Genomic DNA, 23,144 nt, shown 5'->3' with positions numbered 1-23,144 from the left:
GCAAGCTGGAACACAGGAGGTTCCGCATAAATATGAGGAAAAACTTCTTTACGGTGAGGGTGACTGAACACTGGAACAGGCTGCCCAGAGAGGTTGTGGAGTCTCCTTCTCTGGAGACATTCAAAACCCGCCTGGACGCGTTCCTGTGTGATATGGTCTAGGCAATCCTGCCCCGGCAGGGGGATTGGACTAGATGATCTTTCGAGGTCCCTTCCAATCCCTAACATTCTGTGATTCTGTGATTCTGTGATTCTGTGAATAGCTACAACATCCAGTGCGTTAGCCTACTAAATACTGGTCATTGAAAGCTTCCAGGCTCTATAGCCACAAAATAACATGCATGATGACTGGGAAGCAAAAATGACCTACTCTTATTAGCCACAAACTAGCCAGTTAGGTACTGGAAACAGCCTGTCTATACAGCACTGCTGCCCTAGTATTTGCCCAGCTTCCCAGGAAAGCCTCTGGGACTAGAGAGCTGCAGATATGCAAACAAGGTGGCTTACAGCTCGCTGAGGGATGCCTGCAACCAGTGATTACAGCCCAGTTGACACTGTTAAATCATTTGGAAGAAAGCACCCAGAACAAAGTAGGCAGCTCAGAGATTTTAAGAAGTATTCATTAAGTTACTTTCCATATCACTTGCTTCCCTACAGCTGTTGGTGCTATAAGTCCCGTGTATAAATCCAAGCTAGTTTCATCATGAGGCTCAAACTGGAAGACAGGCAGCAGCAACACTTGATTCTGACCAAATAAAGCTTATGTCTGACGATGTTTGAAGGTTATTACTTTTTTTTTACTTGTCTGTTTTCTCCTTTGAATTTCAATAACACAAAATACAATTCATTTCCTTTCTAAAAATACTATAAGGACTGAGATGTATTGTAACAACATTTGCATTTCTTTCCAGGGTAGCTGCATTTCAGCTATATGCAAACTTGTATTTTTATCAGTTGTATTTCAGTTGTTTTTGTCCAGCTCTCCAAGTCTTTTTGAAATCAGTGAACTTCATAAAACATGTTAGCACATTTTTTATCTCCATATCTAGCATTTACTTTAATAAACAAAACACTGTCATCACTAATGGAGGCTCAGTAAAACTAAATGAAGAAACAGACTGAGTTATCTCTGACCTCAAATGAACATCCAGACCTCATCTCAGGTTCAAGGTCAAAAGGAAGAGTTGGTGTAAATGCAGAAAGAGCCAGATGACTTTTAATTATACAGTAGTTATTATGAGACATGTAGTACTTTAGAAAGGTTTATTTACCTGTTTCAATTTACCCCAAGTGCTCACATCTATGGAGAATGTTAAAACCAAAAAAACCCACTGCCAAACAGATGTCTAGTTCCATGTCATACATCTATTTAACACACCAAGCATAAAAACATTCATCCTCTGTCCACCTAAGAAAACTTTCTAACTGTTACTATTATTCTTATTGGAAAAAAAAATAATGTGTAACTGTGCCAGCCGGCAGCACGGGTTGTGACAAATCATATATAGAAAGCAACAAATCTTAAAAATACCAGCAGCCTTTAAAGACCATACATCCATTATGCTGTTGCATAGAACAGCAAAGACATCCTTGCTATTGAAAGCTCGAACTTTTGAAAAGTACCTTTTATTCTAATTTGTAGATGTTGAACTAAACTTCTCCCACTACTGAAATATAATTTTTCAATTTTGCAAGGCTTGCAGTAAGAGTTCTAGGAACTTGATACTGAAGTCAATAAAAAGGCTTCCCATTTTGAAGTCCCCTAACTTTAAGGGGGTCTTATCAAACCTTAAATCTAAAATACTGCAGAAGACCCTAGCTCTACATGTTGTGCCCCAAGAAAACACAACAGAGGTTTCTAAACTGCATCAAAGTTTCCACAACTTTAATTAGACAGCCTTGTAAAGACAGGCAATATTCTCAACTTCTCTTGAGAAAAGCTGAATTATATCTATTTTTATATGAAGGAGGAGAAGAGAATGATGCTGACAAAAAGACAAATCAAAAGCAACAGGTATCACTACCAATGAAGTTAATACCCTCATAGTTGTGCCTGGGTAGCTTTGGTCTTGCTGGTGGACTAAAAGCATAGGAAGACACCTATTGCATAAATGCAGTAGCCCTTGTGTGATGGTAGCCCTTCTGCTCGCTCCAGGGGCAGCTGCAGTCTTTCTGTTCCATAAACCATTTCATAATCTTCTTGTGGCAAAGAGCAGTAAGATTTAAATAGCTGGAAAGATGGGTAGCTCTGTTCTCAGGGAGGAAGGCACAGCAGCTATTCTGTCCCCCTCAGCATCTCTCAACCACTGTGGGGCAAAGCTGGGATGGAGAGTGGCAATATCAACTTCAGCAGCTCCTGTTGGCTTCATCCTCTCGCAGTCACCACCCCAACTTCTCATAATCCTGATGCAAGTAATGTAGCACAATCCTTGCCTGAGGGATGTGCTTAAGCTCCTCCAGAGCTGCATCTTGGCCACATCTGCACTGGAATCACGTGGGCATTCAACACACCGTGAAATCTTGGCAGTATTGTACTTAATGGCAAAATTCCCATTGATTAAAGCAGAGCCAGAATATCACGTGTAATACTTTTACTTGGTCAGAATACCTCCTCTTCCTCCTGAGGCTTGTAAGAGACATAAATAAAGTTGAAGGAATATAGTACTCAGCAGTTTTAATAGAAGGCCTCCTCTGTTAAACGACCACCAAAAATAGCTGCTTAAGACAGGTTATACTGATTCATAAATGAGAGAAGGCTGCTTAGGATTTTTTTTTAAAACCATCACTACTTTTATTGGTTGTCTGTTTTCCTGTTAGTCAATAAATGCATTTGATATAGGTGAGTTTCCAAAGTAAGCATGATGGGAGGGCTAGTTTAACATTCAGCCTAATTTAAGAAGAAGTTACCTCAAGTTTCCCTTTGGGACATTTACAAAATATGCAGTTAATTTGTTGCACCTAATTTGTGTGTATGTACTGGGAGGTAATTAGTGTAGAAATTCAACCAATTTTACAATCTTTCTGTTCAACTCAACAAATTTTCAACACCTGTTTCTGGCAGTGACAATAGTTTTAGTACTTGCTTACTTTCCATAGACCAGAAGTATACCCCAGGCAAAGCAGAATATACATTATATATATGCACATGCAGAACAGGCATAGCTAGCACGAATACCACCACCATTACATGTATCCAGTCACACAATATTCCCCTGAAGAATTAGGAAAAAAAATGTGTATTCTAACATAAATTGTATTACTGGCTTCAGGTACTGGACATCATTAAAGGTTTCAAGGCACTTTCCATAATAAGACTTATTTAAAAAGTTGTTTCTAACTTTGCCAAACTAACTGCTTGTTCTAAAATTTTACATGCTGGCTGTCTGCCCTGAAGCTGGGGTTTTGGGTTTTTTTTTTGGTTTGTTTTTAATTTCAGCCAAAATCTTCCTCCAAGAAGGAGACCACAGAACATTTTGTTGGTTTGCCAAAATAGCATTCTGGCAGCCTTTACTCCAACTTGTGCACCCTATGCTTTCGAGTGCGAATTTAAAATTTGATCAGAGGTTGTGGGGGAGGAGAAATGAACCCCAGGAAGCCTAAGCTACAAGCTTTTGGGAGAAACATAAAAATAACGAAGTTTCCACATGCTTAACAGAGACCTTATGATTTCAGAAGCTATAAGCTTCAAAGAGTGTGTCTCACTGAGCATATTGTCTTCCCTCATGGCTCACAACACTTCTGTGTGCATATAAATGTATTCAGAAAACAAACGATTATGCTTCCTGCAAGCCCAGGGTTACAGGTAAACCCAGGGTTACCCATAAACCCAGGGTTACTGGCAAACACATTCATACGAAATGCTTCTAGAGGCTGGGGTGGAGAGTAGAAGGAAGCATCTCTCAGCAGTCCTGCTGATGCCAGCCAGATCTTCAAGTCAAATACAGAGGAGACAAACTGAACCAGGATTCTCCTACAATGCCTTACCTCATCCACTATAAAACTTCCAAATGAACAAGGATCCTACTGGCAAAATCATCCTTTACTACTTGATCCCAAATTCATTATGAGACTAGATCCATCCTTTGTATTATCTGAGGCAGGAGTTCCACAGGAAAAAAATGTTATAGTATGTGATTGTGTTATCAAAGGTCGAATCACACATCTGCAACTATGGTTCCATGTTTCTGTATTTTCCAGCACTTGAGTGGTTGATTTGCAATTTTAATAATTTTTACTGCAGGTAGTTTTGTGTCTAATTTCTGAATGAATGCAATCCTGTAAAAACAGTAGTTTTATCAAAAGAGAGATAAACACTTTTTTTAAAAGTGAGATTGCTCCCAGTAGTCCTATACTCACATTTAATATTAAAGAGCCCCAAATCCCTGAATAACCTAGAATGTAAAACAGTTTTCAAAGAAAAGTGAAAGGAGAACAGACCAACCAGTACTGTTTAATGACTTCTGTATGATGTTACTAATGTGTTAAAATATAACGTCCAAGTTCTCAGAAGATTATTCACAGACTTGAGCTAATTCAAGCACACAATTTTGTTACCCAAATGTGCATATCCATCATACAGGATCCTGAGTCACAAAAGGATTCATCATACAACCAAAATAGGAATGTAAATGCATAACTGACCATTAAGCCTAGAGCCTGCAAGTAAGTCCAAACGTGAGTAGTTCTAGTGAATCAACATGCATATTTATATTCATAAAGCCAAGTGTGTACCTGTACTTTTGCAAGACCAAGGAGATGGTGAATGTTTAAGGTAATACATATGCAAATATACTACTATCTGCATTTCACAACAAGAGATCTCGAAAAACATGGTTCTGCGAGATAATCTGCAGAAAATCAAGCAAATTAAAAAATAAGACCACTTAGTACAAGTTTTTGGTTAACTGTGTGTGTACAAGAGTGCATCAAAACAAAAAGCAAATAATCATACAGCAAGTACATACCAGTATAGGTTTTTATTTCTTTTCAAAATAACGGGGTTTGTTTAGATTTAAAATACTTCAGTAAATACCTAAAACAAATGTACACTTTGTTAGAACTTCTGATAAGTGCCGTTCTTGAGTTCTGAAAATGTGTGACAGAATACAAGAAAATATAAAATTGGGTTAGCAAAATACAATAATGGAGCTTTACAAGAGGGACACACATTCTATGTTATTTTAACTAAGTCTATCAGGTAAACATGCTGTAACAGCTCTCCACTTAGAAACACGTGCCTATAAACTTAATCTGCAACCTGAATCCCAGGAAAAATTCACTACTGATCACCTCAAGGCTAGTAGCTTCAAGGAAAAAAAAAATCCATCTCAAGCTGTGCTTCTTCATTGAACAAATCTTCCCTTTTTCCATAGAGTATTCATTTTTAATTTTAATAGATCACTATATATCATAAAATCACTATATAACATTCTCTTACTATTCAAGAGTCACCTAAGTTTGTAGCCATAATGTAAGTTATTTTATATGCAGTTAAGTGTTTCATAAAAAAAATATTTATTTATTGCATTTAGTGAAAAAAAAAAAACAACTTTGATGGCTCTTAAAAAAAAAAAAAAAAGAAATCACTGTCTGGCTAATTGCCAAACAATCCCCTCCTCTGGCTTGCTTTTTCAAGAATTATCAAAAAACCCTGGAGTTCATTGTGATCTAGACAACCAAAGATGATTAGTCTGTATGGGATCAGGATGCACAGTATTTGATTAAACCCACGTACTTCTCAAATGAGCTATAAGGATAAAAAAATGTGGTTTGTTATTGTGTCCATTTCCACAGGACAGCTCACAAGGTTTCCTCCTCGCGTAAAAACTGGAACACAGCTGAGAAGTCTTTAAGGGCATAGCCTTTTGCACACATCATCCTGTAGATCTGATGTGCCTGGGATCCCAAGGGAACTGGTGTCTTTGTGTTGGTGGCAGAAATCTGGGCCAAGCCAAGATCCTGTGGGGAGGGAGAAAAGGGAGGAAGAGGGCAGAGAGGAAGAACAGAAGGAAAGAGAAAGAGAAAAAATCAGGGGAGAAACAACAAGGATATAAATAGCCATGTAGATACTATAGGTTATTTGGCTTCCATTGTGAAGAGAAGTCTACTGCCAACAAATACAATACTCCAGCCCTAAAATTCCAGTCCTGGAAGAAGGGAACCTTGCTTAGTTTTTCATTTTTAAAACAGTAACTGCTATTCAACAGAAAACCCCCAAACTTCTCAAGGCATGCAACCTCCTTCCAGACAGGAGGAATTTTAAGATTCTAGATCACTATATAACCTGGTAGCAAGACTCAGACTTTTTTCCCCATTTGTTATGTCATCTCCAAAAACAAAATTCCCCTGGCTATTCACTTAAGCATTTTCACATAGGTTCTAATGGCATTGTTTTCTTGTTTGGGCAAGAGGACATCTTTCTTTCTAAAAACAGGTTAAAAATCAAGCAGAAGGGATTTGAATAACAACAAAATTGAAGCCACTTAGCCTACATACATTTACTGTAATCTGACCAGTTAATAGCAAACTGAGAGGCACAGGCTACTTTGTGAATATGAATGGTTTGCAGCCTAACTGGAAGGATGTATTAAAGCATTCCTTAGGGGACTGTCCTGGGTCTGCTACAACTCCAAGTTTTCTTTAATGACTGAAGATAAGGGGACTGTCCTGGGTCTGCTACAACTCCAAGTTTTCTTTAATGACTGAAGATAAAGGGATACAGAGAATAATTCTACTGCATTTTTAAACACTAAATTTGGGGCAAAAAAGGAGGGGAGGTTGCAAAAAGGATGAATTTGAAACCCGTCCTCCAAGAGTCCTTGGTCAACTACAGCTATAATCTGAAATAAATAGGACAGAACTCAAAGGCAAGTACCAGGTACTAAGACAAACCATAGTTAGCTAGAAATAGTCAGCTGCACGCATGCTGGACAGAAATGAAAAGCTAGGCTGGAGGATGTCTTGAATCCTAAGCTGAATCAGACATGAAACCAGCCAAAAAAGGAAAAGCTAACAAGGGCCTGGATATATAAACAGATCTCTTGTCTAAGTGTGAAAGTAATGCCGGCACTCAAGGTTGCCTTTATAAGGTTTGGCTAGAGAAATCAATTTTGCTGTCCACATTTCAATAAAGTTGCAAAAGAACCTCTCAAGTGTTCCTAGGAAATGCCTGGATTTTCTATCTAGCCAGGACTATGGTGGTTTATAGAATTTGCTGTATTTTTATTTTTTTTTAAATAACAAATCTTTGATACAGAAGAACTGAGAGACTGTAGTACTGCTGAGAGCACCCTTGGCTTCCCAAAGATGACTTACAAGACAGGTCTTTACTTTCTGTTTGTCTGGATTTGAATTAGCACAAGGAAATTCAAGAACTTACTCTACTCTCTAAATGTCACTTCGATCTGTAAATCGGCTCTGTAAAGGTCACTCTGATACAAATCAGAATTATAGTTACTCTTCCTATTACCCTTGAATGACTTCAAGATCTAGGAAAATGGGAAAAACATACGTATTAGATGTCACAGGATCGAAAATATTCTTCATCTGCATCAGGGCAGTTCATTCCTTCCGGTCTAGAAATTCCGTTGAAAGACTGATGATCTGACAAATCTAGGAACAGTCACTTCAACCTCACTTACAGTAAGATATTCCATGACATATTCCTAGCCTCTTCTAAACCCTCTGTGTGCAACCTGTTGCTGTATTATCCATTTTCTTCAACAAAGCTTAAATCATGTCATGGAATAGTAGAATGGCAAAATTGTCTAACTCCAAACTAGTGAAAGTGCTTGGTTTTGGTGGTCATCGTGATATATTTCTCTCTGAGGGGGCACTCACAGAAGCAATCCCTGAAAATTCTGAATAGACTGCTAGCACAAATACAATTGCATAAAGCAGGTCTGTTCACTTTAATAATGAAACTCTGGCTCCAGGATGGTTGGAACATCAGACAACATCACAGTAATTAAATGGACAAGGACTCCTGACTCCGAAGCGCAGGAAGATTGCTCTGTTTTTTTAAATTCCATTCTATAAATTAGAGCATTGAAGGAAAAAAAATACAAAATGTAAGTAACGTTTATCTTTAACTTCAGGTTGTGAAGTATTTTGCACCTTTTCTCTTAGGGTTGGAGATTCTTTGAGTGAAACAGTACAAAAGAGCTCTGAAAGAAATTTGCCCTTTGCTGACCTTTTTGGAAAAGTAAAAATCAGAGCATAGTTTATGGCTCATCTCGTACTCTTTTGGAACTGACAACATCTTCCAGATGTCTCACTGTACCAACTATTCTAACCACTTTTTCTCAGCTTGGAACAGGGAAACAGATTCTCTTTCAGAATCTGCTTCCAATGCTCACTTTGGAAATACCTGGCTCCTTACATTTATTTTGCAGTTGCCGTGAATGAAACTGCCACTCGGAATAAAGCTCAAAGGCTGTCTTGACATGGGTCAAGAATAGTATGATATAAATCAAGCTCTTCTTAGGATTCAAAGAAGATGTTTAATTAGCAACTGTGCTGTGAATGAAAGACAGAACTTCTGGCCTGCAATGCCTCGGACACCAAGATGGCAAGGGGAAGTAAACTATATTTTTTAAATGCAAAATCTTTAGAGCAGGTTTCACATCAAGCTGACTAAATTCTACATTTCAATATCAGATTTCAAGACTGAAGAGCTTTTCAGAGGTGTCTGACAAACTTTTCTGTCCCAATCATTTAAAATAAGGATCCTCTGGCTTTGTTTGAGAGATCCACTGCTGACAAATTATTTTTAAGAAAGCCTTTGACTTCTACCATGTCTGATATGTGAGCAGCAACTTGAAGTTTAGTAACTGCATTTAGTGACTGTGTTACTGAGTCACTCTTAGATATTCCCATCGTGGAGTATCTTCTTCTCAACCTCAGGGTTGTACCTACCTCATTCTCCTTTGAATATAGCTTTTCTTTTTTCTTAAGTGGCAAAAGCATGCTCTGTACTTCCCAGAAAAAAAGTCCCCAATGTAAACAACCGACAAACTGCATTATATGTTACATACGAGGATGAAATAGATAGTAGTGAAAGTCTTTCCACAAACGAAGGAGCAGTGTCTTAAAAGAGGTCACCATTGCATCAAATAATACCCTGAACATGATCAGCTGTCTTGGCTACTTACTCATTCAAGTAATCTTCCGTCTATACAGAATAACATAGCATTGTTCAAGAGGCATGAGAGGAATTTCGTGTCTTTCCTTCTTACTGAGGATTCCAGCCTAAAGAAGGCACCCTTCAGGACTGGCAGGAGAGGCACAGTCAGAAGAGGTGAACAACAATTACAGACCTCTCTGAGGAACTCTCCTCTTAGTTATCACTGACGCTTTATAACCAAAAGCTGGCAGTTTCAACAGACACAAGCCACAAGCCAGGCTGCTATTCCTCCAATGAAAGGAAGATCTTTCAAGGCAGCTTCCAGAGGAGATGAAGGTCCCTCTTAGAAGCAGACCAAAAGAAGAAAACCCTTTACAAAGAAATTTAAAAGGCAGGGAAGGAAATATGTGTCCCCATTACATTTATACTATGAGGTTATTCTGGACAAGAGTAAGAGTTATGAATCATGAGAACGCAGATTGCAGTGTGAAAGAGGGCACAACAGGCAGAACAGATTCTGAACACAGCACACAAGATAGAAACAAGAGCTCTGAGGCTGGGCCAAGATCAGGTTGCTTGTCTCTAATCAATAGCCCTGGCAAACCCCAAACAATAACCTAACACATTTTATAAATCAATAATTTAAATAACACTTTATTGTCCCCTACATTCAATGACGTGAACATGACATAAAAACATACTTTCCAATAATTTAACACATCCCTCAAAGACATGAAAGCTCCTGGTTGTTGGTCCAGAAACGTAAAATGTAGCAGCCCAACTGCCGTGCAGCATTAGCAAAATTTTTTGGTGCTACCACATGCAAAACTCTCTGGATCCACTCTGGACAGAATTTGGCTAATTCCACTGAATGTGCAAACGCACCAATTGACATAAATCAACCGCAAAATGACAGGAACAGTATCAATAGGCAGGTATTACACACAAGAACTCTCCCAGTGTGGAGATTTGCATGGCAATATCTGAGTTTGATCACCAGTTCTGAGAATGTTGCTTTAGTTTTAAGTGCTTAATTTCTACTGTAAGTGGAAGAGCTGAAAATGGCCAGAATGCCTAACCAGTTGGGAGCACTCATAAACTGGTATGCCTAAAACCTGTCCTGTATGAATTCAAATGCCTCCCTCAGGACAGTATCCCCATGAAACTAATACTCAGTGTGAAATTTTTTCCTGCACTTACCTGCCTAGATGAAAGATGCTTTCCAGGGCTGGTTTTATAATTTACCTTAGGCAATCATTGTGCTAAATGCAGAAATAGTTCAAGAGTCAGAGTTATATAGCTCCTTTCTCCAACTATGAGTCCTCACCAGCGGGATGCAGAGCCCTGACCTCCTTGCCTACTTTCCTCTGGCCTCTAACAGCTTTGCTTTCCTGACTGCAGAGCAACTCAGGACAGTGCTTTTCCTAGAACAGCCAAGAGCGTGGCAGTAAGTGCACTCTCCTGGGATGGGACAGCTGTAGGTTACAGCTTCCTCATGCTGAGAAGGACCTTAAACCCAGATCTCCCACTTCATGGACAAGTAATTTAGATTACTAGTTTATTACTCACAGAAGCACTACTTCTGCCACCAACAAAGACAATTCAGGAGAGCTCACAGCATGGTACAGATACCTGCAGAAAATCAGTCTGCAGGGGTGTGGGTTGAAACCTGTCTGCTTTCTGTATTCCAAATGGCCTTAGGCAGAAAGACAAGCACATAAGCAGTTGGCTTAGCAAGGAAGGGGATTCTAAGGGCATGTCCAGTAGCACAGTTTAAGGTACCTGGAAGAGATTGGGCCCAAAATCTTAGATGCTTATGCCACTATTCGCACCTATTAGGTCACCTGGAGTTCCCAGAATTGCTCTCTTGAGCTTAGGCTCTCTTGAGTCCATCAGGACTCCTAGATTAAGGCAGAACTCAAAAAGACAGTGCATATAATCTCATTGAGTGGCTCAGCAGTAATAGTGGCTAGAAAGATGCTGGAGGCTAAGGAAAAGCCCCCCCCCCAACTCATTAATTCAGTGCTACAGTAAGGCGTTGGGTTCCCCTCTGTTCATGCACACATATTTCCCTATAATCATAAATTTTCACTGGGAAGAATGTTTGCTAGAAGCCCAGAGAGAAGCAACTATACATACTTTACATGCAAGTGTTATGTACCTTAGCCATGAGTGTTGTTCCAAAGCCACCTTGATAATTATTAGCAGATGGTACTGCTTCCATCACTCCAGGAACAGGGTTGTATGTGTCACTTGACCAACAGCGGCCTGAGCTCATATTTAGGATTTTGGCCAGCAGCTTTGGGTCAAGGCCTAATCTGTCAAAGGTCAATGAAGAAAAGTGTTAATGTCAAAATGCACAAGACATGGGTGACTTATTTTATATCTTAGGACCCTACCGTCATTTCTCTCCCTTTATTGTAAGTCATGAAAAATGAGAGTATTGATATTGGGGGTAGGGATGCTGTATCTTAAATTAAAGAGCATCAATCCACCATTTAAGCAGTAGGTTTTCAGGGCTTTTTTCCTTTTGCACTAAGCAAATCCCCTTCACCTAGCAATTTTGAAAGTGCAAGCAAAATGAAGATCCTCTGAGAGCAGTAGTTCCCTCGTATTTCAATTACTAAAAGGCATTCTCTGTTCTGCTACCTACTAGGTCACATACTTGTTCTTTACATCAAAATTATATTCTCTAAAGCTGAACAAAGCAAAAAATTCACAAGGAAGTGTGGCAGTGTGAAAGTACTTTTGCAATGTCTTTACACGTGAACGCTAACCATTTTTGATGTAGGCAAGATAATGCAAATGATCCTGCTCTAATAATGTGAACAAAAATGCTACACTTCTCAAAAAATATATACATCTGTACATTCTTTGCTTTGCTATTATTAAAACTTCATTATATACTCCTGCTTATGAGGCAAGTCTGACTCTCACTGTGACATACGTTATCTATTCGCAAACATATACTACAGTTCTGGGTCAACTGTTGATAAGGTTACTGATCCTGATAAAACAAAGCTTGTCCAAGTAGAAACGTAATTTCTTCTATCACTGATCTGATAGCATAAACTGCTGCTCAATGTGGACCCTGAAAGTTCTTCAATATTATAGGAAATTAACCCTCTTACGAATTCACATTTATGCTGATATTAAGTTGCAAGCGTAATTTTACACCAATTGCATTTATACCAACAACGAGCAGTGACAGTTTATCTGGCCCTGTACAAACATTCAGTTACGCTCATGACAAAAAGGAAAGCAAGGGAATTATCTCCAGTAACAATCCAAGATATTTTAAAAGGGATATATCACAAGCTTTATAAAGGTTTTTTATAGAAGTCAACACTCTTTACATTAGCTCTTACACCACAGACTTTTTGTAGATCTCCACAGCCATGGCGATCCTAACACCGCTTCCTGGTGCTGTAGCACTCAAGGCTTTAATTTGTAGATGGGAAAAGCTCATTACCAATGGAATAGCTGTTAAAATTTATGTCTATTTACTCCAGTAGGCATTTCGGATTTGAAAAACTACATTTAAGACAGTGGGCCCTACAGCATGGTTCCTGTTCCCATAACGGCATGTGTTTCCTGCAATTCTGCCCTCCTAATGCAAAGCAAGACCACTTTCTGTACCATGAGGGTAGCTTTTTAGCATTACTGCTGTGCAGTCTTATTTATAACTTGATGCAGCAGTCCCTGGAATTCCACGGAAAGTCTCCTGCTGGCCTGAATGGGATCATGCTTTATTCTCCTCCCCATTTGTGACCCGCTTAGTAGATGAGGGCAGGGCTGTGGATGCAGTCTATCTAGACTTCAGTAAAGCATTTGAAACTCTCTCCCACAGCATCTTCCTAGACAAACTGGCTGCCCGGGGCTTGGATGGGTGGACTCTTCGATGGGTTAAAAACTGGCTGGATGGCCGAGCCCAGAGAGTGGTGGCGAATGGGGCAAAGTCCAACTGGCGGCCGGTCACTAGTGGTGTTCCCCAGGGATCAGTTCTGGGGCCGGTGCTGTTCAATATCTTTATAGATGATCTAGACGTAGGGATTGAGTGCACCCTCAGCAAATTTGCAGATGACACAAAGCTGGGTGGGAGTGTCGATCTGCTGGAGGGTAGGAAGGCCCTACAGAGGGATCTGGACAGGTTAGATAGATGGGCCGAGACCAACGGCATGAGGTTCAACAAGAACAAGTGCCGGGTCTTACACTTCAGCCACAACAACCCCATGCAGCGCTACAGGCTGGGGGAAGAGTGGTTAGAAAGTGGCCCGGCGGAAAGAGACCTGGGGGTGCTGATCGACAGCCGTCTAAACATGAGCCAGCAGTGTGCCCAGGTGGCCAAGAAGGCCAATGGCATCCTGGCCTCTATTAGGAATAGTGTAGCCAGCCGGTCTAGGGAAGTGATCGGCCCTCTGTACTTGGCACTGGTGAGGCCGCACCTTGAGTACTGTGTCCAGTTCTGGGCCCCGCACTTCAAGAAAGATGGTGAGGTGTTGGAGCGAGTCCAGAGGAGGGCGACCAAGCTGGTGAAGGGTCTGCAGGGTCTGACCTACGAGGAACGGCTGAGGGAGCTGGGGTTGTTTAGCCTGGAGAAGAGGAGGCTCAGAGGTGACCTTATTGCAGTCTACAACTACCTGAAGGGAGGTTGTAGTGAAGTGGGAGTTGGCCTCTTCTCCCAGGCAACTAGTGATAAGACAAGAGGACACAGCCTCAAGCTTCGCCAGGGGAGGTTCAGGTTTGACATTAGGAAGAATTTCTTTTCAGAAAGGGTTATTAGACATTGGAACGGGCTGCCCAGGGAGGTGGTGGAGTCACCATCTCTGGATGTGTTTAAGAAAAGACTGGACATGGCACTTAATGCCATGGTCTAGTTGACAGGGTGGTGTCAGGGCAACGGTTGGACTCGATGATCCCAGAGGTCTCTTCCAACCTGGTTGATTCTGTGATTCTGTGATTTTTTTCCAACTCTCTAACTCAATTGAATGCTTTCAACAGCCATTTATCTAAAAAATAATGTATTTTCCAGCACCCATATGTTTTCATAGTACTTTAATTGTACTTTTATCTTGTACAGTGCATCAAAGTCTTCATCAAGAGCCACTCTGAATAATTTCTTTAACTGTTGTCATCCAAAAAAAACCTGCAGTGGGAGCAGACACTGTCTGAGCTTTCAAATACACAGAGGTTGCTTTTTTTGGCCAAAACACATCTCTTGGCTTGTTTGTTTCCTTATCATTGTTATATCCAGATCAGTATTTTTAGCAATGTAGTGCCTGCTTGTGCCATATCTGGCTGCTTGCAGAGGCCCGTAATTACAGCTGCGAGTGTACCGCAAGAAAGAGAGCTTATTATTTCAAAATGCATATAACCCTCGTGAAAAATGCTGCTCTTACAGTGTTCCAACTACCTCTCTGTGAAAGCATACTTTAAAAGATATATGTGTATTATACAGATATGTAAAATATTGTCTGCACTAGATCTGGCATATTTTTGCTCCAGGAAAAGAAAAAGGAAGATAGTATCAGTTTAAATCCCTGCTTCTTCAAACTTCGTTGCTCTTAAAGACCATGCAGATTCTCTTCAGGAGACCTGAATCTATTTTTTTTCTCCTTTGCAGCAAGTGTATCATTAATAAGAGCAAGTTAGAAGTGCTTTGCATTTCATCTTTCTGACGATTCATCCACTGGTGCATATATAACTGACAGTTAAAATTAGACATATATTAAAATCAGTTACTGAAGAAGTCCTCTGTCTTCCACTGTGTCCAAAGCTTGTAATGGTCTGAGACCAGCTAGAATATACAGTAATTGTCATTCAGTGAGAGTCTATCCTAGAAAGTCATGCTTCAGTGGAGAAGACTGAGTTTCCATTTGAAATCAACAAATTAATCCAAGACAGGTATCTGAAAGGGCAAGTTTAATAGGAAGCAGCTACTGGGCTCTCAACCATGATAAAATGTTATTGCTGTTTCCCTGTAAATTGGCTGGGAACATACGATACTCTCTGCATAAGAGCTCCATTGCTGTTCGAGAGATATACTGCTCAAGCTATCAAAATGATGACAGTCTGCCAGTCCCCATAACAACTTGCCATTGGATGTAGCAAGAACCTGTGCATGCGCGTGTGAATTTACAATTACCAAAATGTTCTTTTCCCTTATAAGCAGAAAATAAGTCCATGTATTAACCGTACTTATAATAGAGCAAAAACAATTGCTTCCCTCAAATCAATGCTTCTTCAATAACATTCCTAATGAACTGAACAGCAGAAACTCAACAACAGACACACATATAAAAAAAAATGGTTAAAGCAGGATCCCTTCGAGCCATTGCTCAAAACTCAAGTTTTGCTGAGCTTTGATAAAAGAACGTACTGAAATTTTCACACACTCCTCCATGAGTTCACTCTGGAACAGACAGAAAAATTGAAATGGCATCTCACAAAAAAGATACATCCCAGTCTCATTTTAAGGTGTCACAACTGAAGTAGCTGAACTGTTGAGAGTTTCCCATCTCAAAGTGCTTCAGATAAGCATCATATGAAGTTGCAAATATTCAAGCAGAACCTTAGGACCGTTCTACCACAGCTAAAAATTACTTTGCCATTGGCGTTTTAAACAAGGTAAGTGCTTTCAAGTGCCATTACTAACCTTCACAAGACTTAGCTATAGCCCCATGCTGAAGACAGCAGAGTCACAATGCTCTTGGAGGAATTAATTTTCAAGGCACGCTTTCTAAAATTTGCAGTGGGGGTGTGCCCAGGGTTAATCATCCCTCAGCCTGCAGCACAGGCTCCTCTCCATGCTGCTGACTCCCCTTTCTGCTCATGTCTTCCATCTACAGCCCAGGGGTGCTCACAAAAAAAACAGGTCTAGAGACTGAAACTATGTTTAGACTTGGCATCAGAGGGTAAAGTTCTTTTACCATCTTTTCACTTTATCTACCTAAAAAAGCCAGCAGGTACAAATCCATATACAGTAAAATTGCTTAGGAAAGAGCTGTATTTGCAGCTTTTGACATAAATCTGGGTGCCAGCATAGTCCCTCCTCGTTGAGGCAACTTTCTCAGGTGTTAGAAGTACAAAAGTGATTTTACAATGAGGTTATTGCCGTAGAGCCCTTATCGCTCTCCTGGTCCCTTACATGCCAACTATATTATGCGACCTTGTCCCATCTTGTCTCACCGCATAAGCCCTTCCCTGAGTCTGTGCCGGCAGTTTCTGAAGGGATCACAAACTACCTGACAGGCAGCAACTTCCACCTGACCTAAACACAAACCAGGTATCAGAAATAGTTCATTTCTGAGCTTTATTTTGCTAATATCAGACACTGTTACACTGGTACTCAGAGCTCAGTAAAAGAAAGTTACTGGCACTGAGATGATCAGCAAAAAGAAAAAAAGTCAGAAAAACACTGGCTATGGACAGTATCACTTTATATTTTTATGTCTCATTTGTGAAGTTTACATGTACTCTGTGTGTCAGTCTGACACAGTAAGTCACTACAGTATTTTGCAATATGCACATTATCCATAAAATCATACAGCAAAATCTACTCAAGATTCTTCTATTGACAAGTTGCGCTATCATGTTAGAAAAAAAGAAAATACAAATGAAAATGCGAATTCATTTCAGGAATGTCTGCCATACTTTCTAACGTTTAGTACCAACATTTGTAAAGCATCAGGAAATTAATGGAGAAAACAAACCAAAACAAAACAAGCATTTCAGTGGTCAGAACTCAGGATGGATTTTTTTTAAAATTAGTTACAGAATCTAGACCAAATCACTTCCAGTGAAAATGGACATCGTCATTAGTAAACAAAGATGATTAGTAAATAAAGATGATGTTAGAGTAACATAGAAAAGCAAGTGCAATATAAATGCAGAAATTACATAGCAATATTGTCTATTTTTCTGGGAGTTTATTCTGGAATTTTTGCTCATTAGTGTCAGTTTTCCTTCTTCCTCACCACATTCTACTTGCTACTTATGTTGAAGTTTGGAAAAATTCCATAATTTCAAATATAAAATAAATAAAACAATAGCAGATGTAATTTAAAAATCTGAAATGAATAAAACAGTAACTCTCTGCTTCAGAAAATGAAAATTTAGGATGCATGGTTTATGAAAACAATAGAGAAGAAGTGGTTTATTAATAGCATGAATATCACACTGTTTTGAAGACTTAAGCTCAGAGTATATATTGGTTTCTGGAAGGTGCTGTAATACCACTTTCTAGTTACATCTAGTTCAATCAGCAATATTTTGAATAATTAATTATCCAAAGTCCCTAAAACTTGAGATTTAAATGATGTAGCAGATATACCCAATGTATGACATGAAGATACTATATATTCTATCTAAAAGTTAAGAACATGTCTAAGCTCTACAATTCCTATTATGAATTCTTTAGATTTCCAGCATCCTTTACCATTATTAGGTCAGAGTCAGACTTTCTTTTCCAGATATGCGACAATCTAATAAATCAAGTTCAGCTTGCTACACTCTCCAGACTAGGCAGCCACACTATCCTTTGAGTTTTAGACTAGAAAAAAAAAATCTAATAGATTTATTAATATAGCAAACCTTCTAATAATTAAAATTACAACTGTTAACTTGTACATTAGAAATTTGTACACACCAAAAGTGGAAAGCTCTTATTCTAGTTATATGTAGAATAATCTTCCCCAGGATTTAAATTATAGCACATTAGAATCAATGCAAGGGTTCTAAATTACTTCATAAGTTCTTTAAATTATTGCCTCTGTCTTAAACCACATTCAGTTTTGGACTAAATGAGTTTCTGCTCTGTATAATTCAGGTTACAACCAGCAGGTTTCTTCTACAATAAGTACAGTTCCTTCTTGATTACCGTGCTTGTGGGGTAGGAAGGTTTGTGTATTGCCACCTTCACATGGAATTTTTGCTTACAAATGCTGAATATAAATTCAGGCAGAATTTAAACTGGAAAAGGGTAAAATGAAAAATGAAAATTCTCAACACCTTCAAGCTACAGTGGCTGCAGACATCAACTCATTCTGCACAGGGCTTACATGCCCAGAATATCTGCCTTCCAAACCTCTTGATTTTATTTTATCTTCAATTTTAACTCTAATCATTCTTAACAAATGTAGATAAAAATATGATGAAAAATCAGTTGCATGTGCTTTATTAAATGAATCATGACTTAAAACAGAACCTGATGAAAGCTTTACACTACACTGGATTACAATAGTTGTATATAATGCTACTGCTTTTATTATGGCTTGATGCAGACATGCTTCAGTATCTTACAGACTCTCAATTTTAAAATGTAAATGGCACAGATATTGATAAACCAATTAGCACTGATGCAAAGCAAATTCCTCTTTTATCTCAATTACAACATGACAACTTAATAGGTCAAGATAGTCTAACATCTGAGACAAGGGCAATTCAATAAAACAACTGCATCTTGATATGGTAATTAAGAGGAAATGTGAATCCATTACATTGCCTCCTGTACATGCACAAATGTAGGCGTTCTTTTTTATTTACTTAAGCATTTGATGCCCTCTTGCTGTTTTTATACTGTATCAAATCCACATGAGCACAGAGTCTAAAGCCCAGTTGATAAGTATCTACAATATCTGTAGTTTCAGCAGGCCAATTTTAAGGATGCAACTGTGCAGATAAATAATTCATGAAGAGCCCTTAAAAGATACACAATTGCAAGATAATCTCTTCAAACATAGGACTTCTCTGTGTATGAACTTGCAAATCATTTAGATCTGGCTAAGAAAATTTATGAAGGTTCAAATACTGCAATACTGAACTGGTACTTGCATGCACTCTATTGGAAAACAAAACAAAATCTCAAAGACCACAGCAAAATAAATAGGTTACAATTGGAAAGGAAAAATAATTTTTGCTGCCACTTACAAGTCAGATGCATCACCTGCTAGAAAAGAAATGGTACTCTCAGCATTGACAAGAGTGTAGTGGAGCATACTCCAGCTTTTTGACAAAGTAGGAGTTTTGGCAATTAGGACAAACTACAGTGGTAAAGTCAAACAGAAAGGTAGATGTTCTTTTTTTATGCTTTGATCTTAATTTGATATACGCACTGTACTAGAAATTTTTCTTTAGAATATATTTTGGAACAATTTAACGAAGTAAACAAAGCCAACAGGAGCCATATGGGAGTATAATACTCTGAATACACAGTATACATGTATTAGAATACAAACAAAACGTTACCTCTATATTACCTTTGCACATTTACAATGCAAGACAAACATTATTGTACATTGCACTACAGCAGAACAAATAAACTCTTAACTTCAGATGCAGAACGCAACAATCTATACAGCCAAAACAAGAGAATATTCCCATTCTGAAGAGCCCTACTTTAGTGAAACAATCCTTTTAGCACATTAATGGCTTTATCAGAGAGTTTCTGGCAAAAGTTTATCTATGCCATCTAAGCATCATTGTCTCAGTGAAAGTCAACCTTAAAAAACAAAAACTGTTAACACAGAAAAAATGCTTCAATCCAATAGAAAAATCAAACAAACCTGATTCCAAGATTCATAGCCTCAGCAGTTCCAATCATACTTATGGCCAAGAGCATGTTGTTGCAGATCTTTGCAGCCTAAAAATAAGTTAAACCGTCAATTAGTTTCTGCATTTTCATAGACCTAACATGTAGGAATCTTCTTTAACTATGTCTGGGACAGCATGATCAAATATGTTCTGACAGCTCTCTTCTAAAGGTAGCACCAGTAAGCACAGATCTACAACAGTAAAGTCAATGAAATCTGCCCTATGGTTCCTTCAGAGATTAGGAAATACTTTTTTTTCTTAGTACAGTAGCTCACTTAGTATACATGGCATGTAAGGGTTCTTTGTCCTTCAGAACATTCAGTAAATCTAAATTTAGAAGAAACAAAATTAAATTCTGTGTCCTCTAAGAAGTATAATCTCAACAAGTCAATGGGGAGAAGCACCAGGTCAGATGTTTTGGTGTTAACCTATACAACATGCTGGAGAAGAGTGCCATGAGGTTATTTTACAAACATATGGTTGAAGACAAGCAAACAAGCAAACAAGTATGAAGATATATGATCATGCATGTAGTTCTGGAATAAAAGAGTAGGTATCATTAAAGAAAAACAAAGCAACAAAAATAAAAGACTGAGACAACTAGTAACCCCTCAGGAAGCATTACCTGTCCGGTTCCAACTTGTCCACAGTAGACCACATTAGAACCCATGCATGTCAGCAACTCTTTGGCAGCATCAAATTCTTGTTCCACTCCACCAACCATGAAAGTAAGGTTTCCAGCTCGAGCAGCTCCAACACCTGAATCAAGACAACACTGGATTTAATATGATTATTTAAAAAAAACATAAGTACTTTATCTTATCAGTAAAGGTCCGATGATGTAAAATTTATGTGCTTAATACTTCACTTATGATGAACCTCTCAAAGTCTGTGTAAAAGTAAGACTATAGTCCCAGTACTTACACGATCAGAGATCTTAATTCTCAAATATTTGATGAAGATAAAGCCACCTTATCTTTCAGGCATACTGGCAGAAAAACAATTCACAAGACTTACAGAAAACTGGCAATGTCACTCTTCATAGCTTCATATGAAGAAACAATCAACCCTTCCTGCAACTTTGCACCCCACAAAATTCACTGTATCTGAATTACTAAATAAAATTTTGTTTTTTCATACTCTTCGCATACGACTACTGACAAACTATTGCTCAAAGTTAACTCTGTTTTTATCAGCTTTTTTGAACCTAGGCTAATTTTTATCAATGCTTCCTGATTTTCACATAATTGAACATCTAAAAGACACAGGCGTATAAAACCAAGCTTTTTGAACCTCTGCATTTTATTATGTTTCTAATCTGAAGGAAAATTCTACTTAATTTGAGAAACTTTGTGTTAGTTTCCTACAGATAAACTTAACACATATACAACTATGTAAAAAGCAATGTAAAAATGATTCACACACATACACACACTATTCCCAGTTTAATTCCTGTAAGTCTGTCCTGTCTTTACCACAGGTCAGTAAGCACACAGCAGAATTCTTTGATTATACAGTTCCGAAGCACAAAACCAGAAAATTTTTCATGTGATATTTATCACCTCCATGAAATAGCCTATTCCGTAAAAGAAGCCTAATTCTAATATGAATTACTCATACATCCTTAATCTCCTCATCCTCACCATTTAATGGGTAGAACTGCTAGGAAAATGTGCCCCAAACTGATGAACACATCAGCTTCCTCACTATTTTTCACTTCAGCAAGAAGCATAGCCACTATAAACTTCCTGTGCTATGCATCAAGCTTTGGCTTGTTAGGATGTACAGCTGCAGATAACGACCTACTTTCAAATTAAACGTGCTCAACTGGGTACAGTGTTCTTACAAACAGAATGTCCAAGTGAAACAGTTTGTTCATCTTCCACGTGGCGGGCCATTCTGCTTCTACAGTAAGTCAGGCTGCTCTCCAACTATGGTTCACAGTTCTTCGTCACCAATTAGCTACCATAATAAACATTAATAAATGTTTTTATTGAAATAGTTTCCAGAGTGTAACTGGAACTGCCTTCACTGAGCTAGATGTTGTATAGCAACAAATGAAAATGCACTCTTAAAAAGCTTATCAGTTGAAGATAGAGCTTTTTTTTAAAAACAAACAAACAAACAAACAAAAACAACCCCCAATCTAACCTCAAACAGCAAAAAAGTTATTATGTTAGAAGTATATCCAACTTAAACAGGACACTTCTGCTTTCCTTGTTCCCCATTAATAAATGAAATTATGCAATAAAAAACAATAGAAAGAGAAAAAATAAGGCCATAACTAAGCCATCACGGCAACCAAGTTTGCGCACAAGAACTTCTGACAAAGTGGGCAACCATAGCAGGCTAATCAGAACTTCTCTCAACTTAAAGCCATAAGCCTATATAAGTGCTGTACCACAGCTAAAGAATGAAGTGAACAGTATTGGACTTCCTTTCTGACATCAAGGACAGCAACACTGCAGCTCCTCGCACTGAGGAATTTGAAGAATTTTTGTTTGCTTTCCCTTAAAAATTTCAATTGACGGACTGTCTCTGTGTGTCTGTCTACAAATGCCCCTTTCTGTATCTGCCAAGCATTTGGCTGATCTCCCCCATCCTGTCTTCCAACCTGCACCATCTTTGGAACTCACTGAATAATTTCAGACAAAATTGACAGATCAAGGCCTCAAAAATAGTAAATACCTACCAATTATGTGAAAACAGGCAACAGCAGAAGAAGGGACTCACTGAATAATTTCAGACAAAATTGACAGATCAAGGCCTCAAAAATAGTAAATACCTACCAATTATATGAAAACAGGCAACAGCAGAAGAAGGGTCCCACTGATGAAGTGACCAATCAACCTATATTACAACCTAGAATCACAGGATTGTTGGGCTTGGAAGGTACCTCTCGAGATCACGTAGTTCAACATGAGCAGCGGCTCAAGCAGGGTCAGCTGGAACAGGCTGCCCAGGACTGTGTCCAGTCGGCTTTTGAATAGCTCCAAGGATGGAGACTCCACAGCCTCTCTAGGCAACCTCTTCCAGTGTTTGACTGCCCTCACAGTAAAAAAGTGTTTTCTTGTGTTTCAGATGGAATTTCATGTGTTTTAATTTGTGCCCATTGACTCCTGTCCTGTCACTGGGCCCTACTGAGAGGAGTTTGGCTCCCTCTTCTTCATTACCCATCAGGTTTTCATACACATTGATAAGATCCCCCCTGAGCCTTCTCTCCATGCTAAAGTCTCAGCTCTCTCAGTCTCTCCTCATATGAAAGATGCTCCAGTCCCTCCATCATCTTCATGGCCCTTAGCTGGACTCACTGCAGTAAATCCATATCTTTCTTGTATTGGTGAGTCCAGAACTGGAGCATTCAAAAGAGCTCAGTCAGACCAACAGCTTTAAAAAAACCCAGCCTATATATACAACACTGCAGCTCCTAC

At 38.8% G+C, this 23,144-nt stretch overlaps 1 protein-coding gene across 1 annotated transcript in view; it reads right to left on the bottom strand.

Moving 5' to 3' along the window:
- Window positions 1-4,956: 4,956 nt before the first annotated feature.
- HIBADH (3-hydroxyisobutyrate dehydrogenase) overlaps window positions 4,957-23,144 on the bottom strand; it is a 91,705-nt gene continuing 73,517 nt past the window's right edge. Inside the window, exons 5-8 of the mRNA XM_068405453.1 lie at window positions 20,339-20,472; window positions 19,686-19,762; window positions 11,285-11,441; window positions 4,957-5,957 (exon numbers count right to left, since the gene is read on the bottom strand). Coding sequence (XP_068261554.1) covers window positions 5,799-5,957; window positions 11,285-11,441; window positions 19,686-19,762; window positions 20,339-20,472 — 527 coding nt within the window. The 3' untranslated portion in view covers window positions 4,957-5,798. The remainder of the gene's footprint in view (window positions 5,958-11,284; window positions 11,442-19,685; window positions 19,763-20,338; window positions 20,473-23,144) is intronic.

This window comes from Nyctibius grandis, chromosome 7 (assembly GCF_013368605.1).
Source record: "Nyctibius grandis isolate bNycGra1 chromosome 7, bNycGra1.pri, whole genome shotgun sequence".
NCBI classification, from domain to species: domain Eukaryota; kingdom Metazoa; phylum Chordata; class Aves; order Nyctibiiformes; family Nyctibiidae; genus Nyctibius; species Nyctibius grandis.
The sequence above is the reverse complement of the archived record's forward strand: the minus strand, read 5'-3'. Positions and strand labels throughout refer to the sequence as shown.